General features: G+C 33.5%; 1 protein-coding gene across 1 annotated transcript in view; it reads right to left on the bottom strand.

Annotated features, from left to right (window-relative positions):
- Positions 1-16,337, bottom strand: part of LOC140433435 (uncharacterized) — a 67,001-nt gene that overhangs the window by 25,957 nt on the left and 24,707 nt on the right. Inside the window, exons 4-7 of the mRNA XM_072521440.1 lie at positions 9,664-9,788; positions 8,288-8,508; positions 6,353-6,506; positions 642-980 (exon numbers count right to left, since the gene is read on the bottom strand). Of these exons, the coding sequence (XP_072377541.1) occupies positions 642-980; positions 6,353-6,506; positions 8,288-8,508; positions 9,664-9,788 (839 nt within the window). The remainder of the gene's footprint in view (positions 1-641; positions 981-6,352; positions 6,507-8,287; positions 8,509-9,663; positions 9,789-16,337) is intronic.

The following is a 16,337-nucleotide window of genomic DNA, read 5'->3' as shown; positions in this document are numbered from 1 at the left end:
AGATACACCCTTAGAAAAATTGGAAAAAATATGTTACCTATGCTGCAATATTAAGATATCTGGGATCACTGCTACATACACCGCTGGGTCTTAAGAAAATTCCTGTAACCTATCTTCAAGTATCAATATACGCATAAGAATTCTTAGATTTTATATCTTTAGTGTCCTTCTCTACGAAATAGAAAGCTGAAGTCTCATAGAAGGGGCCATAAAACGGTTAGAGACATTTGAAATGTGGTGCTACCGATGCATGTTAAGAGTCTTGAAAGATTCTTAACATTTATCTTAAGAAAGTTAAGAAGAAAAAATTAACTCACTTCGGCTACTTTATGCGAAATAATACCTACCAATTTCTACAGTTAATTCTACAAGACAAGATTGAGAGCAAGACAGGCCCTAAACGCAGACGTACTGGCCTGTCGTAGGAAATGAACTGGTCAAACATCAGCTCATATATTTCGAGCTGAAGTGAATAGAATAAGATGGGCCAATTTGACCACTAACGTCATAAGAAGATAGTTAGTTTTAAAAGAAGAAAATAATTATCATATTCAGTAATAGACAATATTTATGGTAAACAACATACAAGGAATAAAAGAAAAGTATATTTCAAGAAAATGGTAACATACGAATTTATTTACCTTGGTCGTCGCCATAGTGCTGCTTGACCTAGAAGACCACTTTTTCTTCTGTAGTGATATTTCCGAGTCTGAAATTCGTTTTCCAAACGATAAACTAGCTTCTTTATAAAGCTTTTGTCTTTCTTGTTCCCATTGGGTATACAAATCTTTGAACATTTTAAAAACCATGGAAGCATCTACAACCCTTATAATATCTAGTTCTGAGATGTGGTTGTTCAAATAATCTTTAACGATTTTCTGGAGATGTTCCGCTCGTTCAGAATTTACGTTTGACGTAAGATCTACATTGAGTAACATAGAATTCTGTATTCTTTCCTCTTCTAGTTCTTGAAGTTTGCGCTAAAATTTATTAAAAATTAAAAAATAAGTTAATTTTTAATTAATATTAATACGTATAAAAGGATTTCGCTACTAAACAAATTATAAATCTCTTTTGACTCACATATTAGTTGACAAGCACATATTATTATCCCGCATATCTTCCTTATACAGATTACTGTTTCAATTAAAAAGTTTGGTACTAGAGCAGTCTACGTGCATTTTATCATCATGGTGCAACCAACTTTATCCACTGTTAGATGTAGGTCCCTGCCGGTCTCGGCTTGCGTAAAGGAGGAACTCTGAACTAAGTAGGGGTCCTTCAGTACTATGTGCAAGACACTGGGCGAGGGAGTCCTCAACCCCTTCAATGGTTGATAGGGAAGTTCCTGTATATATGCAGGACAGGTACGAATAAGGCTTAGCCAAATAAGTGGGAGAAATATGGGACGTAGGAGGATTTCCTGGTTGCGAAATTTAAGGGAGTGGTATGGGTGCAGTTCAATACAGTTGTTCAGAGCTGCAGCCAACAAAGTAAAGATTGCTGTGATGGTAGACAACCTCCGATAGGAGACGGTACTGCAAGAACAAGAAATAAGTACCCGCGGATCAAGTGAGGACATGACACAGGTCAGCAGCTGTGTAATTAGTGGCCCGTGGTTGAGGAATGCAATTTCTGACAAGTGCGGTACCACAAAGTCACAGGCGACAATCAAGTTGATTTAACTGGCTGTGATGTTGCGAACACTCACCAACCCGTCTGGCAGGTGTGGTGTATTAATGGCAATCTACCCCTTAAACCCGCGATGTCAGACTTTAAAACAAATACAGATTTATCTCACACTGATTTATCAGTATGTCCCAAGGATTCTGAGGGGGACAAAAAACTGACTATACGGAAACCCAAAAACTCCATAACTCTTACGTTAGTACATACAATGCCAGAAGTCTACTATACGAGGAGAGACTTACAGAAATGGAAACTGAAATAAATAAAATAAAATGGGCTATCATAGGTATCAGCGAAGTTAGAAAGAGAAGTGAAACTTTCAAAACACTGAAATTAGGGCATATATTATATCAGATTGGCCCTGAAACTACATCAGTTGGAGACATCGATTTTTTTGTCCACAAATACCACGCGAACAAGATAATAAACATCCAAAGTATATCATCTACAGTGACATATCCTATTATAAAGATGAACAGTAGATATCAACTTAAAATTATCTAAGTATACGCTCCAACAACAGACCATAGAGACGAAGAAATCGAAATGTTCTATGACGATATATCTACTGCGCTTAATGACTTTCATACTCAATTCACAATTTTATGTGGCGATTTCAAAGCAAAAATAGGTTTAAAAGAAGCAGAGCTAGAAACATCCTTGGGAAAATTCGGTTCCCCAGAAAGAAATGACCGAGGAGAAACGCTACTAGGATTCCTACTCCAGAATAATTTATTCAACATCAATAGCTTCCAAACGGTAGAACAAAGAACGAAATCGACTACATCATAAGTGACAAAAACAAATAATTAAAGATGTAACAGTACTCAAGAAGTTCACCGCAAGTAGTGACCACAGAATGATACGAGCGAAAGTCCAAATCAACATAAAAAGAGAAAGGAACATAATGATTAAAAATAACTCTCATGGTATCTGGACACCCCCATTAGATATCAACCAATATCAGGCTTATCAATAATAAGCTACTACTGCATCAAACTTCCGAGAACGATTTTAACGACGTTGAATAATTGCATCATAAACACCTTACAAGAAAGTCACCGAGTGCACTGTACTAAAAGAGTCCATAAGAGTAAAAAAGTCTATATACTGAAACGTTGCTGGATCAAAGAAGGCAAATGAAAAGAGATAAGAATTCAAACAGCCACACTCTAAGAGAAATGAATAAAATCGTTTCGAAGGCAATCAGGAGCGATTTAAGGAAATTTAAAACCGATAATATTAAACTCACTATAGAGGAAAATAACAACCTAAAAGTTTTACATAGAAAGCTAATTAATGGGAAATGCGAAATTCATAAATTAAGAAAAAAACAAAAGTGAAATAATATCACGTAGAAACGAGTTATTACAGATCTTCAAAAAGTTTTACGAGGAATTATATGAAAGTGTACGAGAAGTACTAGCGAGACTCAATTTAGAAAAAGAACTATTGAGAACAGTCAAAAGAAGAAAAACCAGTTATTTAGGGCATTTGTTGCGCAACGAGAAATACTACATCCCTCAGTTGATAATAAAAGGCAAAATAGAAGGAAAGCGAGGAATTGGAAGAAAAAAATTGTCCTGGTTACGTAATATCAGAAACTGGACAGGACTTGGATTTGAGGAACTCTTAAGAACAGCTGAAGATAGACAAACGTTTGCCACCATAACCGCTAACCTCCATTGATGGAGACGGCACTTGAAGAAGAAGAAGTACGAGAAGATCAAACAGGAATACAAACCGCCATTTCAAAGAAGATCATGAATCAAGGTTCCTAACTAATGCCAGAGATAAAGGTAGATAAGATTCGACAAGCATTAAAAAAAAATGAAAAATAACAAAGTCCCAGGAGAGGATGGAATTGTAATAGAAGCTATCGTAAATGGAGGAGATATGCTATTAAATATATTAAGGAAACTGTTTAATCTATGTGTGCAGCAAAGAGAGGTGCCCAAAGATTGGAACAATACTACAACCATCCTTTTTCATAAAAAAGGGGATAGAACGGACTTGGAAAATTATAGACCTATTAGCCTGTAAAACCACATATACAAGCTCCTCACTGGGTAAGTGACATCAAGATTGGAGAAAAAAATTAGATTTCTATCAACCGAGAGAGCAGGCAAGATTCCTTCAAATTATGGTATCAATGATCACCTCCATACAGTAAAGACACCCATTAAAAAATCTATAGAATACAACAAACCTCTTGTCCTCACTTTCGTAGATTTTCATAAAGCGTTTGACACGATCAAAACAAACAGTCTTATAAAAGCAATGAATGACTGCAGGATTGACCATAAGTATAGTGAACTTATTTACAATATTTACAAAAATGCCACTATGACTGTTAAGATACACGATAAAACCCGACCAATAAAAATAAAACGTGGGATAAGCCAAGGAGATACATTGGCACCGAAATTATTCATAACAGCATTAGAATATGCCTTTAAGATGGTCAATTGGGACCACAGAGGAGTAACAATAGACGGCGAAAAACTTTACTATCTCCGTTTCGCAGATGACATTGTCCTTATCACAGATAATTTAGGAGAAGCCACAGATATGTCATGAATATGAATATTTGGGTCATGAAATACGAATCAGCAGGGATAACCAAACATGCGAAATCCAAAGACGAATTACTTTAGAGTGGGCAGCCTTTGGAAAACTGGGAGACACAATTAGGGCCAACATACCAATTAGACTCAAAAGAAAAGTATTTGACCAATGCGTATTATCGGTCATGACCTATGCGAAGAAGAACGAGTATTGCTGATGTTATGGAACGCATAGTGGAACTGAAATGGAACTGAGCAGGCCATATAGCGAGAATGCATGACTCACGATGGACCATCACAAATTGGGAGGCCAAGAGCAGACAAACGTAGTAGAGGAAGACCACCTACACGTTGGGCTGACGACATCAGGCTTGTCACGAAAAATTGGCATCAAAGAGCACAAAATCGCAAAGAATGAAGGAGTTTAAGGTCTATGCCCAGCAGTGGACGTAATAAATGAAGGCTGGATGATGATGATGAGACGAAGGTCCCGACCAAATGTCTTCACCTATCGTGCGCAACACTAATCCAATTTGTGACCACTGCCTTGAAGTCATCTATACATCGGATATATGGTTCACAGTACGCCTGTCGTCTCTTGGTATCAGCTCTAAAATATTTTTTATCGATACATCGCTGAAAAAAGTTTCGACCCAATTGCATCATCAGGAATCATCCAAGTGGGGCCCTTATAACAGGATTTACCGCTTTTCGTGCATTGTATGTCCCCATGTAATTCTTTGATGTTACATAGTGTGGCGAAAAGGTAATTTGCTTTGTTTGTGGTTACGTTACTTATACCTTTTCGTTCTTTAGGATCTTTGCTTACTTTCTTTAACACATTCTAGGCTATTTTGTTGATGTGAGTCATGTCAACACAAAAGACCCAGAGGCAGATCTCCTATGAGATGGACAGATGATCTGAAAAGGACTGCCGGGAAAAATTGGCTACAAGTAGCGTACAATAAAAAACAATGGAAAGGAAGACTTGAAGAGGCTTATGTTCAGATGTGGACGTGAATGGCTAGACGAAGAAGAAGAAGAAGAGTCATGTCCATTCTTTCTAAAGTCTTTTCCCATATTTTCTTTCTTACATTGCTTAATGCCTAAAACAATATTGTGTCGCATTCGATAGTCCTTTTGCTAAAAGAGTCCTTATCCGAAATGATAGCGAACTGTATATATTTTAGACGTGAAGACCAGCTAGTTATGCGAAAGTGAAAATGTTTTTAGAATTCAATCCGATTATTTTCAGAGATAAGTATGCGTTGTCTATATCTTCTTCTCCTCCTTCTTTTTATATAGACACGTTTCTGCCTATTTTTCAATGTGCCTCCAGTAAGTTGTCGTTCCATCGTTTTCGTGGTCTTCCTACTGAACGTCTTCTTATTGGGGAACCGTCTCTTGTCCTCTTTACTACTCTATTTATTGTCATTCGGCTTACATGATCGTTCCATTCTACTCTTCTATTTCTTACCTAGTCCTTGATGTTTTCCACCTTGCATCTACGTCGTATATCTATACTTCTAGCTCTGTTGCATAGTGTTTTACCATCAATTTTAAGTGTTTTCATGTCTGCTGTTTCTAACATTTTTTGTCCTCTCTGTGTCAGGTAGTGTTTCTGCCGCGTATGTCATTATTGGTCTGATGACCGTTTTGTAAATTCTGGCTTTCATTTCTTTCACGATATTTTCATTTCTCCATATTGTTTAATTCAGGCATCCTGCGGCTCTGTTTGCTCTATTCACTTGATCTTTCACTTCTGTTTCGAGCTTTTCATAGCTAGATAATGTGATGCCTAGATATTTACTCCATCACTTTTTCTATTATCTGACCTCTCAGCTCTAATTTATATCTTAGTAAATTTGCTGTTATAACCATTCATTTTGTCTTTTCTGGTAACATTGACAAGTTAAATTTTCTGGCGGTTATATTAAATTGGTACAGCATACGTTGTAAATCATCTTCACGTTGAGTGTTGTCTATATGAAATACCTAATACAACTAAATAGGAATCGGGATAAAATCAAAGTACTGGCGAATATTCCCAAACTTTTTATTATTACAAAAGATAATAAATGAATACCTTTACTTACTTGTAAATATCTTATTTTATTCTCAGGAGTCATTTTGGCTGGATGTTCTATTTGTATACTAGATGGTTTATATCCTTTAATTATTTGTCCAAAACGCATCATCGAAAGAGAAACTTGCAAATCTTCTTTATCGGTATTTATGTGTCCTATAAATCTTAAGTAAACATTTTTTATTATTTGAAGACAGAAATGAAATATACTTAAACAAATTACTCAACTAAGGACCTAAGCCAAGAATGTAATTAGATATAATTATAAAGAGATAAAGAGCCATTTATCTTGCGTTTCCTCTTTTTTTGCATATGTCTGTTTTCTACTAGGTCCCTGTAGACTACACAGCCCTTATAGTTTGCTGGGTGACCTTGTTTGCATATTGCATACTTAGCTGGAGTGTTTCTAGGTTTTTTACAATCCTTTGCATCATGTTGTCTTCCATATTTGACGCAGTAGTGAGGTTTAATGCAATATGTTTTGACTATGGCCGTATGCTTGACATCGCATGCATTGGATGATTGATTATTTGATAATAAATTATTATCAAATAATTAATATAATCATAATATGATCTTATTTGGTGCCTCGACTTCTATTTTGTGTATGCATTTTATCTGTGTTGAATGTTAGTTATATTACAAACTTTATGGCCGGCTTTTTCTAGATCCTTTGTTATAACTGTTGTGGGTATAGAGTGATGGATATGTCTCATTACCACTCTGTAGACACGTTCTTTCTTTATTTGATAAGTGTGATGAACGATTTCTTCTTCCGTGATAAGACATTTACGATAGATATCTATTGTATATGTCGTAATCTTGACAGTGTCGTTTGTCAGAGTTCTGGTATAGTAGTAGATGTGCAATTTATGCAAAGTTATCGACCATATCTTTAAAGTTTTTGACGCCATATACGAATATTGGAGGTGGTTTTGGTATTTCCTGTTTCATTTTGTTCAGGGCTCTCGGCGCTTGATAATGCACTGTATCGATTTTGTATTTTTGTAAGTGGTGAGCTTGTAGAATTGAAATAATTATTTTGTTTTGTAAATTTACGTTTTTTGACTACTTGCCATGAGTTTTTATTTTGGATTTCTAATAGTCGTCTTTGCTAGACTCTGTATCCGAGTTTTCTGAATGTATAATTGCTATTTTTAGCTTTGTGTTTGAGGTCTGCCCTACTGTAGATGAGATGCTTGGGTTGTAGTAAATGGGTTGAGGTTGTGGTAGAAATTGTGATTGTGGTGGACGATTTAATTGATTTTGTGGAATGTTTGGTATAGGAGTATATTTGACGGTTGCCAGTATATGTGGTTTGGTGCATGTTCGGATGTGTATTCTAGTGGCGAATATTGTTGGGGAGTTGGGTACATGTTCCTGCATGTTTGTTAATAGTGGACCTGCTGCTTACCTGCAACTTCTTCTAATATTACAATAGACACTGATTGTTTGTGTTCTGTGTGTGTATGAATTGTTCATTGTAGAAAACTGAATGTGATACGCCCCTTCCACTTTACTGTTTGTCACTGTCACTATTTGTTCTCGCACTCGTTCGGAATACGTCCTTATTCTACGAAGTTCAAGTGAACAATATAATGACATGTAGTAAAACTACTCAAAATTGTGGCACTAAATCATAAAAAAACGTTTTATAGGCTAAAAATAGTTTTTTTTCACTTAAGAAGATTGTTTAAAAAAAAACAAAGCAAAATGAGCTGTATGTCTTTACGGATTTGTCATCAGGTACCCCTCATGTACTTTTTATAACCTTCTGATATCTGTATAAGATTTTTATGTGAATTCAATTATTCATTCACAGATAGACTGGTCTAATATGTTAACCGAAATGTAAACTTTAATATTGCCCAAGTTGTAGAAGATTGGATACTACTAAATTTAAATGTAACATAAACTAAACTTTTCTAAAAGGGAAATGACTCACCTTAATGCACTGCTTACATTAAGATCATCCTTCAGAAAGAATATTAAAGGATTAGTTCTTAGTCTAGACTTAATCGCTTTTTGTGACTTCTCCACAAGGCATAAGAAGAATTGTTCTAGGCTAGTTTTCGCTAAATTTGCTGAACCCACTTCGCCTTTGGTTTTGAAAACACACGTTAGATTTCCTACCGTATCTGATCCGGCCATATCTATAAGATGTAACTGCAAAAATTGTACAATGGTAAATGTTAGCTATTTTGAATATTTATATTAAGTTGAGTGTGGAGGTAGACATATTATAATGATATTTTCTCGAGCCTTATTAATGACATCTTTGGCGAATAACTTAGTATAGCAAATAAAATTATCCATCCACTGCGTAAATAAGTAGGATTTAATCCACCCTGAAGTATGGCATCTAAAAATTGCTTCAGGCTACTAACACTATACTATACTATACTATAACTATAGTATGCTTGTGTCAGTACTGCTGTTATCTCGGACTCGTCGTCAATATTTTAAACCCTCCTTGGATTAAATTTTATCTTTTTTAGTTCTGGTTCCAGAATATCATAAAATTTGTTAAGATTTTCTTTAGTAAATCCTTTGATTCTAGCTCCAGATACACTTTCTGGCGTTCAAAAAGAAAGATTGTTGTTATGCTTTAAAAAAACACTTAGTTATTTTCTCCTTGCTTTTGCTTTAGAAAAAGGAATGTAGCAAATTGTTGGCCAAAGCGAATATCTGTTGATGTTAAACCATAAAACCTCCATTTAAATTCCAAGCAGTATGCTGACCACGAGACTGAAAACTGAACTCTTTACCTTTAAAACGCATATTGATTTTTGTCGATAGGTCGCTTGAATCAAAAGATATCGAATTTTTACCGTCAATATGATACAAATTTTATTGAACATTGATTTTGCGCGCGTAACTGACATGCAAAATCGACGGTCGCTTCAAGCGTTGTTTCTAAGAGAACGGTTCATTCTACACAAAAAATGCTTAAAGAAATTTTTTTTAAAATTATCTCAGCTACATTTTTTATTTGAAATATTATTTTCTGCGGTGTACAGATTCTTGGTAAATTGATTTTTTTTGCGTTTTTGCCCTCCTACGAGGAAAGGGGAAGTCCGGGAGTAAAAGCGGTAAACTTTTTGCATCTTTTTGGGGTCCCAAAATTAATATGCTCGGCAAAATTCAGCTTGTTCGTATGATTTTTAGAGGTTCAGTGGCATTTTCGTCTCTGATGACTGAAGTAAACGTATTATTCGGTTAACAGTTTGAGAAGTTTATTAAATAAAATTTGTCCAGAACCAATATTTTAACAAAATGCGACTGCGTAAGGTGAATATAATGCCACATATTAATACGTACCCTGCTTTTAACTTGATTAACGTTGTTAAAACTTAAGTCTTCAATTGTAACATAAAATGTTAACACGCTAGTGTTTATATGAGATAAATAGTTCTTTGTTTCTTTCGTTTCCTTTCTCGCTTCTCCTAGAAATTAGAGAATAGCAAATTAAATAAAACTGCATAAATAAGTTATTTATTTAGACTACGTTACAGTATTTTTGTTTATTCTGTGCAAATGGTTAATCAAGTATGGACAAGTATGGAAGTGCCTATTAAAACTAGTTGACTCTCTACTACTCTTTACGCGGCAGTGACAAATACTAGCCAAATATAAAATAGTATATACGTATAAAAATAACATGAAACTCAGTATGCTACTTATACTTGCCGTTCGAAGTCTTTAATTGCTCTAAGTCTTAAGGCGGACTCCCACTGCTCGTGTATTTGGCGCCAAATCCACCTAATTTCGAACTCAATTTCAAGTACAGAGCTCCCATTACTCATGTATTTGACAAGTACACCATTACTGGAGTACATGGCAAATACAAAAAACGCTGCAATTAATAACAATAAAAACACACACCAAGCTCGAGCTACGGAAGCCAAAGACAGAGTACTACAGAAATTAATTGCGAACAAGCTTGAAAGTAGTGGGGGAGCATCGACAAGTATGAACTTGTCAAATACACAAATAATTGAAATCCGTTTGACTCGCGGCATGTTTACCGACAACCGGCGGGACTGCCCATGCGACAAATAATTGTGCAAGTAATGGACGAGTGAACCACTCCCACTACATGGCAAATATAGGCAAGTGACAAATATTTGCCAAATATACGAGTAGTGGGAGTCCGCCTTGAGTTAAAAGCGACAAGTTTCTAGTTATAAAAAAAAAATTCGCTTTAATTTGATATAAAAACATGCATAAAGGTCACCAGCAGCATATTTTATTTAAAAAATAAATCAAGGAAATAAAATATTAGTCAAAAACTAATTACTATTAATTGAATTAAAAATATTTGCGGCCAATTTTTGACTTGCAACCTATTATCAATGTGTTTTCCGAATTTTAAACGTATGTAAAAATGTGAGTTTGATTAACTATGTTATGAACATAGTGATTATGTAGTGGGATCTTATGCTAATACTTTTAAATTGCAATCATAAAACGCCACAAAGAGGTGGTTTTTCTCTTCAAGTTATAGAGAAATATATTTCTGCAGTTTCATCCGCAGTTCCGACTACGAAAAAACCAAAGGCACATAGGCCAAAGACCGCTAAGGCTGCTGAAAGTTCATCAAAAGCTAGAAAAGCTGCTGCGCCTAAGAAAAAGAAGTAATTATACTAATTAATATCTTCGAATTATTAAAAACAACTTTGGAGGAGGCTCACATATGTGATTCAATATAAACAACACTGAAAGTAAATTGGGAGAAAACAACTTATAAGATTTTTAAAACTAAAATGAAAAACAATACAATACCAAAGAATGTTCAGATACAGAAGCTGGAAGTATTTTTAGTAGATAATACCAAATTTCTGGGCATACATATCGACCAGAATTTGGACTTCGAAATCTATCTATTTAGCCTTCTTCGGTCCATCTTTGGACATAGGCCTCCCCAATCCTTTTCCATTCTTCTCTGTCTGTCGCTATAGTCATCCACCTAGAGCCCACGTGCTTCTTGATATCATCTGCCCATCTAATTTGGGGCCTTCCTCTGCTTCGTTTATATTCCCACGGTCTCCAACTTATAAGAATTTTGTTCCATCGGTCTTCTTTTTGTCTTATATTGTGTCCTGCAAATCTCCATTTCAATTTTGCAACTTCTTGTCTAACATCCCTCACTTTTGTTTTCTCTCTTATCCACTCGTTTCTCTTTTTATCCATTAGTCTTATGTGCAACATTTGTCTTTCCATTGCTCTTTGGGTTTTTATGATTTTGTCCATGTTTGAGGAATAGAGGAATGTGGTATTCACTTGCTCGTTCTATAACTATTTTCATACTTAGTAAATTGTCACTTGTGCTGAATCCCTTTCTAAAACCAGCTTGTTCTTTCGACTGGTATCCGTCGAATTTTGTCGTCAATCTATTGGTTAAAATTTTTGTTACGAGTTTATACATTACATTGAGGAGTGTTATAGGACGTTAGTTTTTTATATCTGCTTTATCCCCTTTCTTGTGTAGGATAATGCTTACGGATTCCTTCCAGTTGTTTGGAATTCTTTTTTTTTTAATATCTTGTTAGGGAATGTAGAGTATTAATTACCACTTTTCCACCATATTTCAGCATCTCTGCATTATTCCATCTTTTCCAGGCGATTTGTTGTTTTTCATTTCTTTCAATGCCTTCTTTATTTCTGATTTGCTTATTTCTGGCTGTAGCTCTGAGTTGACATTTTTTATTTTAGCCTTAAGTTGGTTTTTAATTTCTTCTGGTGGTTCCTTTTTTGTTTTATATAATTCTGAGTAGAAATAGTGGATAATATTTATGATGTCATCTTTAATGTTTGTTTCTACTCCGTTTACATCTTTTATTTTGTTTATTTCACACTTACCTAATTTCATATTTTTGTTGTTCTGTATTACTTCTTCTATTTTTATTTCTTGTTCTTTTCTCTTATTTTATTTTATCATTCTGCTTATTGTTTTATTGATTTCTACATATTCTATAGATTTGCTTTTGCCTTCTTCATTCAGCAGACTTCGAAACAGGTTGGTAAATTATGCGCTAAACTAACATCAGTTTGTTACTCATTTAGAATAATATGATCATATTTAGATTATCATAAAAACGTACTGTCTATTTTGCAAACTTCCACTTACTTATAAAATTTGTAATAATTTTCTGGGGAGGAAGTACCTAATTATTATCCAGAACAAAATAAGATACTGCTTGGTTTGAAATTTAGACATTCCTGTAAAGGAAAATTTAAAGAATTAGTAGTAATGACTATACCAAGAATATTTAAGTGACTGGTATTTTTCTTCAAAAATAAACATAGATTTGAAATAAACAGCATAAACCCCAACTTAAGTACACGAAGTCACAGTATCAACTACAATCTGCCTATGCATAGTCTTCTATCACAGAGAGGTTTCCAATGTGTGCATGTGTAAATTTTGTGACATAGTTAAATGTTGGTAGAAACAAAAAAGTGTTGTTCGGTAAACACATATCATTTTAAAAAATTTTGTAGCATTTAAATTTACGTAAGATGTAATTAAAAAATGTTTTATTTTATATTATGATTTAAATTTGTATCCTTTGTGTCTATAAGTTAATTGTTCTGTTATTTCAACATAAAATTTAATATATTCTATATATTCTATTGTAAATAGGTATTGAAATTGTAAAATTTTCATTTCTATTGTATCGCGACACTCTTTAATTTGAGTCATTTATATCATGTATTTGTTTGTCAGGCAATTCTTGTGAATAAAGATATTTCTATTCTATTATATTCTATTCAAACGAATCGCCTTCTTTCCAATTATTTATAAACCAAATATACCTCTTAATTTTTTAAAAAGGTTTACTGTTTTTGACATATTTAAACTTTTTTATTTGTCCACCCTGTATATAAAAATTGAAATTTAGAATTTAAATATATACTAAAAAACCAATAAATATTTAAATTAGGTTATTATTATAATGTAAATCAAAAACTTATAAAAACTGTGAGAGTGAGTACATTTTTATTGAGCGGTGTAAACGTAGAAAAGTGGTGACAGGTATTGGAAAGGAACATTCAAAGAGTGACCATTCAATCTTGTCAGCTGCTGTAGTATAGTGCAAATTTGTTTATATATATATATATATATATATATATATATATATATATATATATATATATATATATATACATATATATACAGGGTGAGTCACAACTAACGAGACGGAAGATTACAGCGAAACGGTAAAAAATTTTAAAAAAATAAAAAATTAAATTTATAGTTTGAAGGTTGATAAGGGCTACATATTAAAATAATTTTGAAATATACAGGACGTCCCAATAAAGTGCGGCGAATCAAAGTTATATTTTTTCCTATGAGACACCATATATTTTATTTCATTTTCTAATTGTTGGCAAAAAATAAGGTATAGTTTCATAGGACTTTCCCATACCTATGTACAGAGTGTTGTGAGTTATGCGGAATATTCTTAAAAGTAAAGCTTTAAACGAAGACTCATTTCTAACTTATTTAAGAAATTCTAATAAAATTGTTTATACCTACCTCTAAATAGTTGGATATTGGTTGAATATATTTCATGATTAATTATTAAACATTTATTTACAGGGTGTTCAAAATTTGCAGTTTTATTATTGGATTATTCAATGTCTAATATAAGGCTTATTTTAAATGGAACACCCTGTATATTAATGAATTATTATATTAAAAAAAATTATATTAAATAGTTAAGCAATTATAACAAATTTTCTCTTACAGCGAAATAGTTGGGTAATAATTAAATTTATTCCATTATTGATTATTAAACATTTATTTACAGGGTGTTAAAAACTTAGTTTCAATTTTGGATTATTCAATATCTAATATGAGGCTTATTTTAAATGGAACACCATGGATATTAATTAATCGTAATACTAAAAAAAGTTTCCTCTTTTGAATGGTATAACGATGTCCTATACTTAAGTCTCGTAGTTTTTGCGTAATTTACAATTATTTAAACTCTTCATTCGGTATACATATTGATTTTAAAACAAAAGATATAGTTAGTTAATGTCATTGTATGACATTGTCATTTTCTGACATTACGGTCTGGTAATTGTCAAAATATAAAAGTTCGTGTGTAATATTTAACTTTCATTGTTCCTAAAAATAAATAATTACGCTATCCATGAAAGAGTCGACATAGTACTTTGCATTGGAGAATGTTTGGAAAATTGTCTCTTAGCTTGTAAAGTTTATGCTCAAAAGTATCCTGATAGAAGACATCCACAAAAGGAAGTTTTTGAGAGATTGCTTAATAGATTCCGTGCTACTGGTAATGTTGCATACGACAAGGTAAATAAAAATAAACCAGTTATTGGTGACAACGTTAACGAACTTAATGTCCTGCTTTCTGTTACGAAAAACCCTAATATTAGTACAAGAAAAATTTCGGGTGAATTAGAAATTAGTCAAACTAGTGTATGTAGAATACTTAAGACGAACCACTTTCATCCGTATCACATTTAACTTCACCAGCATTTGACAGAACAAGATTATGGTAACCGTTTAAATATTTGTTTATGGACTTTAGATAAAGTTGGAGATCCTGATTTTTTTTAAAATGTATTATTTACAGACGAATCGACTTTTCATAATAATGGTCTAGTAAATAGACATAATTTTCATTATTATGACATAGAAATATAACATATGAAAATAAACATTTATTTCGTACTGTTGATCGCCAACACCGATGGAGTGTTAATGTTTGGGGCGGCATTATGGGCGAGTACGTTATCGGCCCGTATTTTTTTGATGGACATCTCAATGGAACAAATTTCTTCAATTTTTTAAAACAAGATTTTTGGACACTGCTTGAGAACCTTCCACTTAGCCTACGAACAAAAATGTGGCTCCAGTTAGACGGAGCTCCTGCTCATTTCTCACGTGATGTTAGGAACTACCTTAACAGAAAATTTACAAACAGATGGAGAGGTAGAGGTGGTTCATATAATTGGCCCTTTAGGTCACCAGGACTAACCAAGATGGATTTTTTTTAATGGGGTTATATTAAAAATAAGGACCTGCGTAGCGCAAGCGGTAGGATGCTTGACTCGCAAGCCGGTGGTCCGGGGTTCGAATCCCACCGCCGGCAAGAACATCTAGATATTTTAAAAATGTCTATAGGCCCCAGGTCGACTCAGCCTGAATAAAAATGAGTACCTTGGGTAAAACCAGGGGTAATAATAGACGGTTGAAGCGTAGCACTGGCCATGTTACCTTCCTTGTATACCGTAGGCCCTAGATATAGCAGACTACCCTGCTATTCTCCCAAAGCCGCGACAGCGGTATAAAACGGGAGACTATTATATTATTATATTAAAAATATTGTATATGCTACACCTCCTACTACTAGAGATGACATGAAATTAAGAATTACAAACGCGTTTGCTTCAATAACTCCTGCTATGTTAAATAATGTTTAAATAAATCATTCGAAGATAGAATCGCTTGTTGTATTGCACACGATGGCAAGCAATTTGAACATCTGTTACATACCTGAACATTTTTTACTTATAGTAAGTTTTGGATTATTTTGTATTATTTATGTTCATTGTTTATTTCGTATTATTTTGTATTATTTGTTTTATTAAAATTATTTCTGTTTCGTTATGTATTTAATTGTTTTCAAAAAAAGAGTGTGTGCTCGTAAGCACGTAAGAAGTTATAGGTACATCTATTATTATGACTTCAAAGAAATAAATATATTTTACAGTTTTATTTTTATTTAAATTTTAAACTTATTTTAATACTTAAAATAATATAAAAAATTAAACATAACGTTAATATCTACGTCATTTTTAAAAACTGTAACCTCTGCGCAGTTGCCTTTCACTTGATGAATCGTAGAAAATCTAAAAACATCAGATTTTCAATAAATTTTTTTATTTTCTTTTCATCATATTTTAATACTAATTATCCTATTCCCAACGAATACAAATCCAAAGACATAAAA

The sequence above is a fragment of the Diabrotica undecimpunctata genome, chromosome 2, assembly GCF_040954645.1.
Source record: "Diabrotica undecimpunctata isolate CICGRU chromosome 2, icDiaUnde3, whole genome shotgun sequence".
Lineage (NCBI taxonomy): Eukaryota > Metazoa > Arthropoda > Insecta > Coleoptera > Chrysomelidae > Diabrotica > Diabrotica undecimpunctata.
This window is presented reverse-complemented; position numbering and strand designations above follow the sequence as displayed.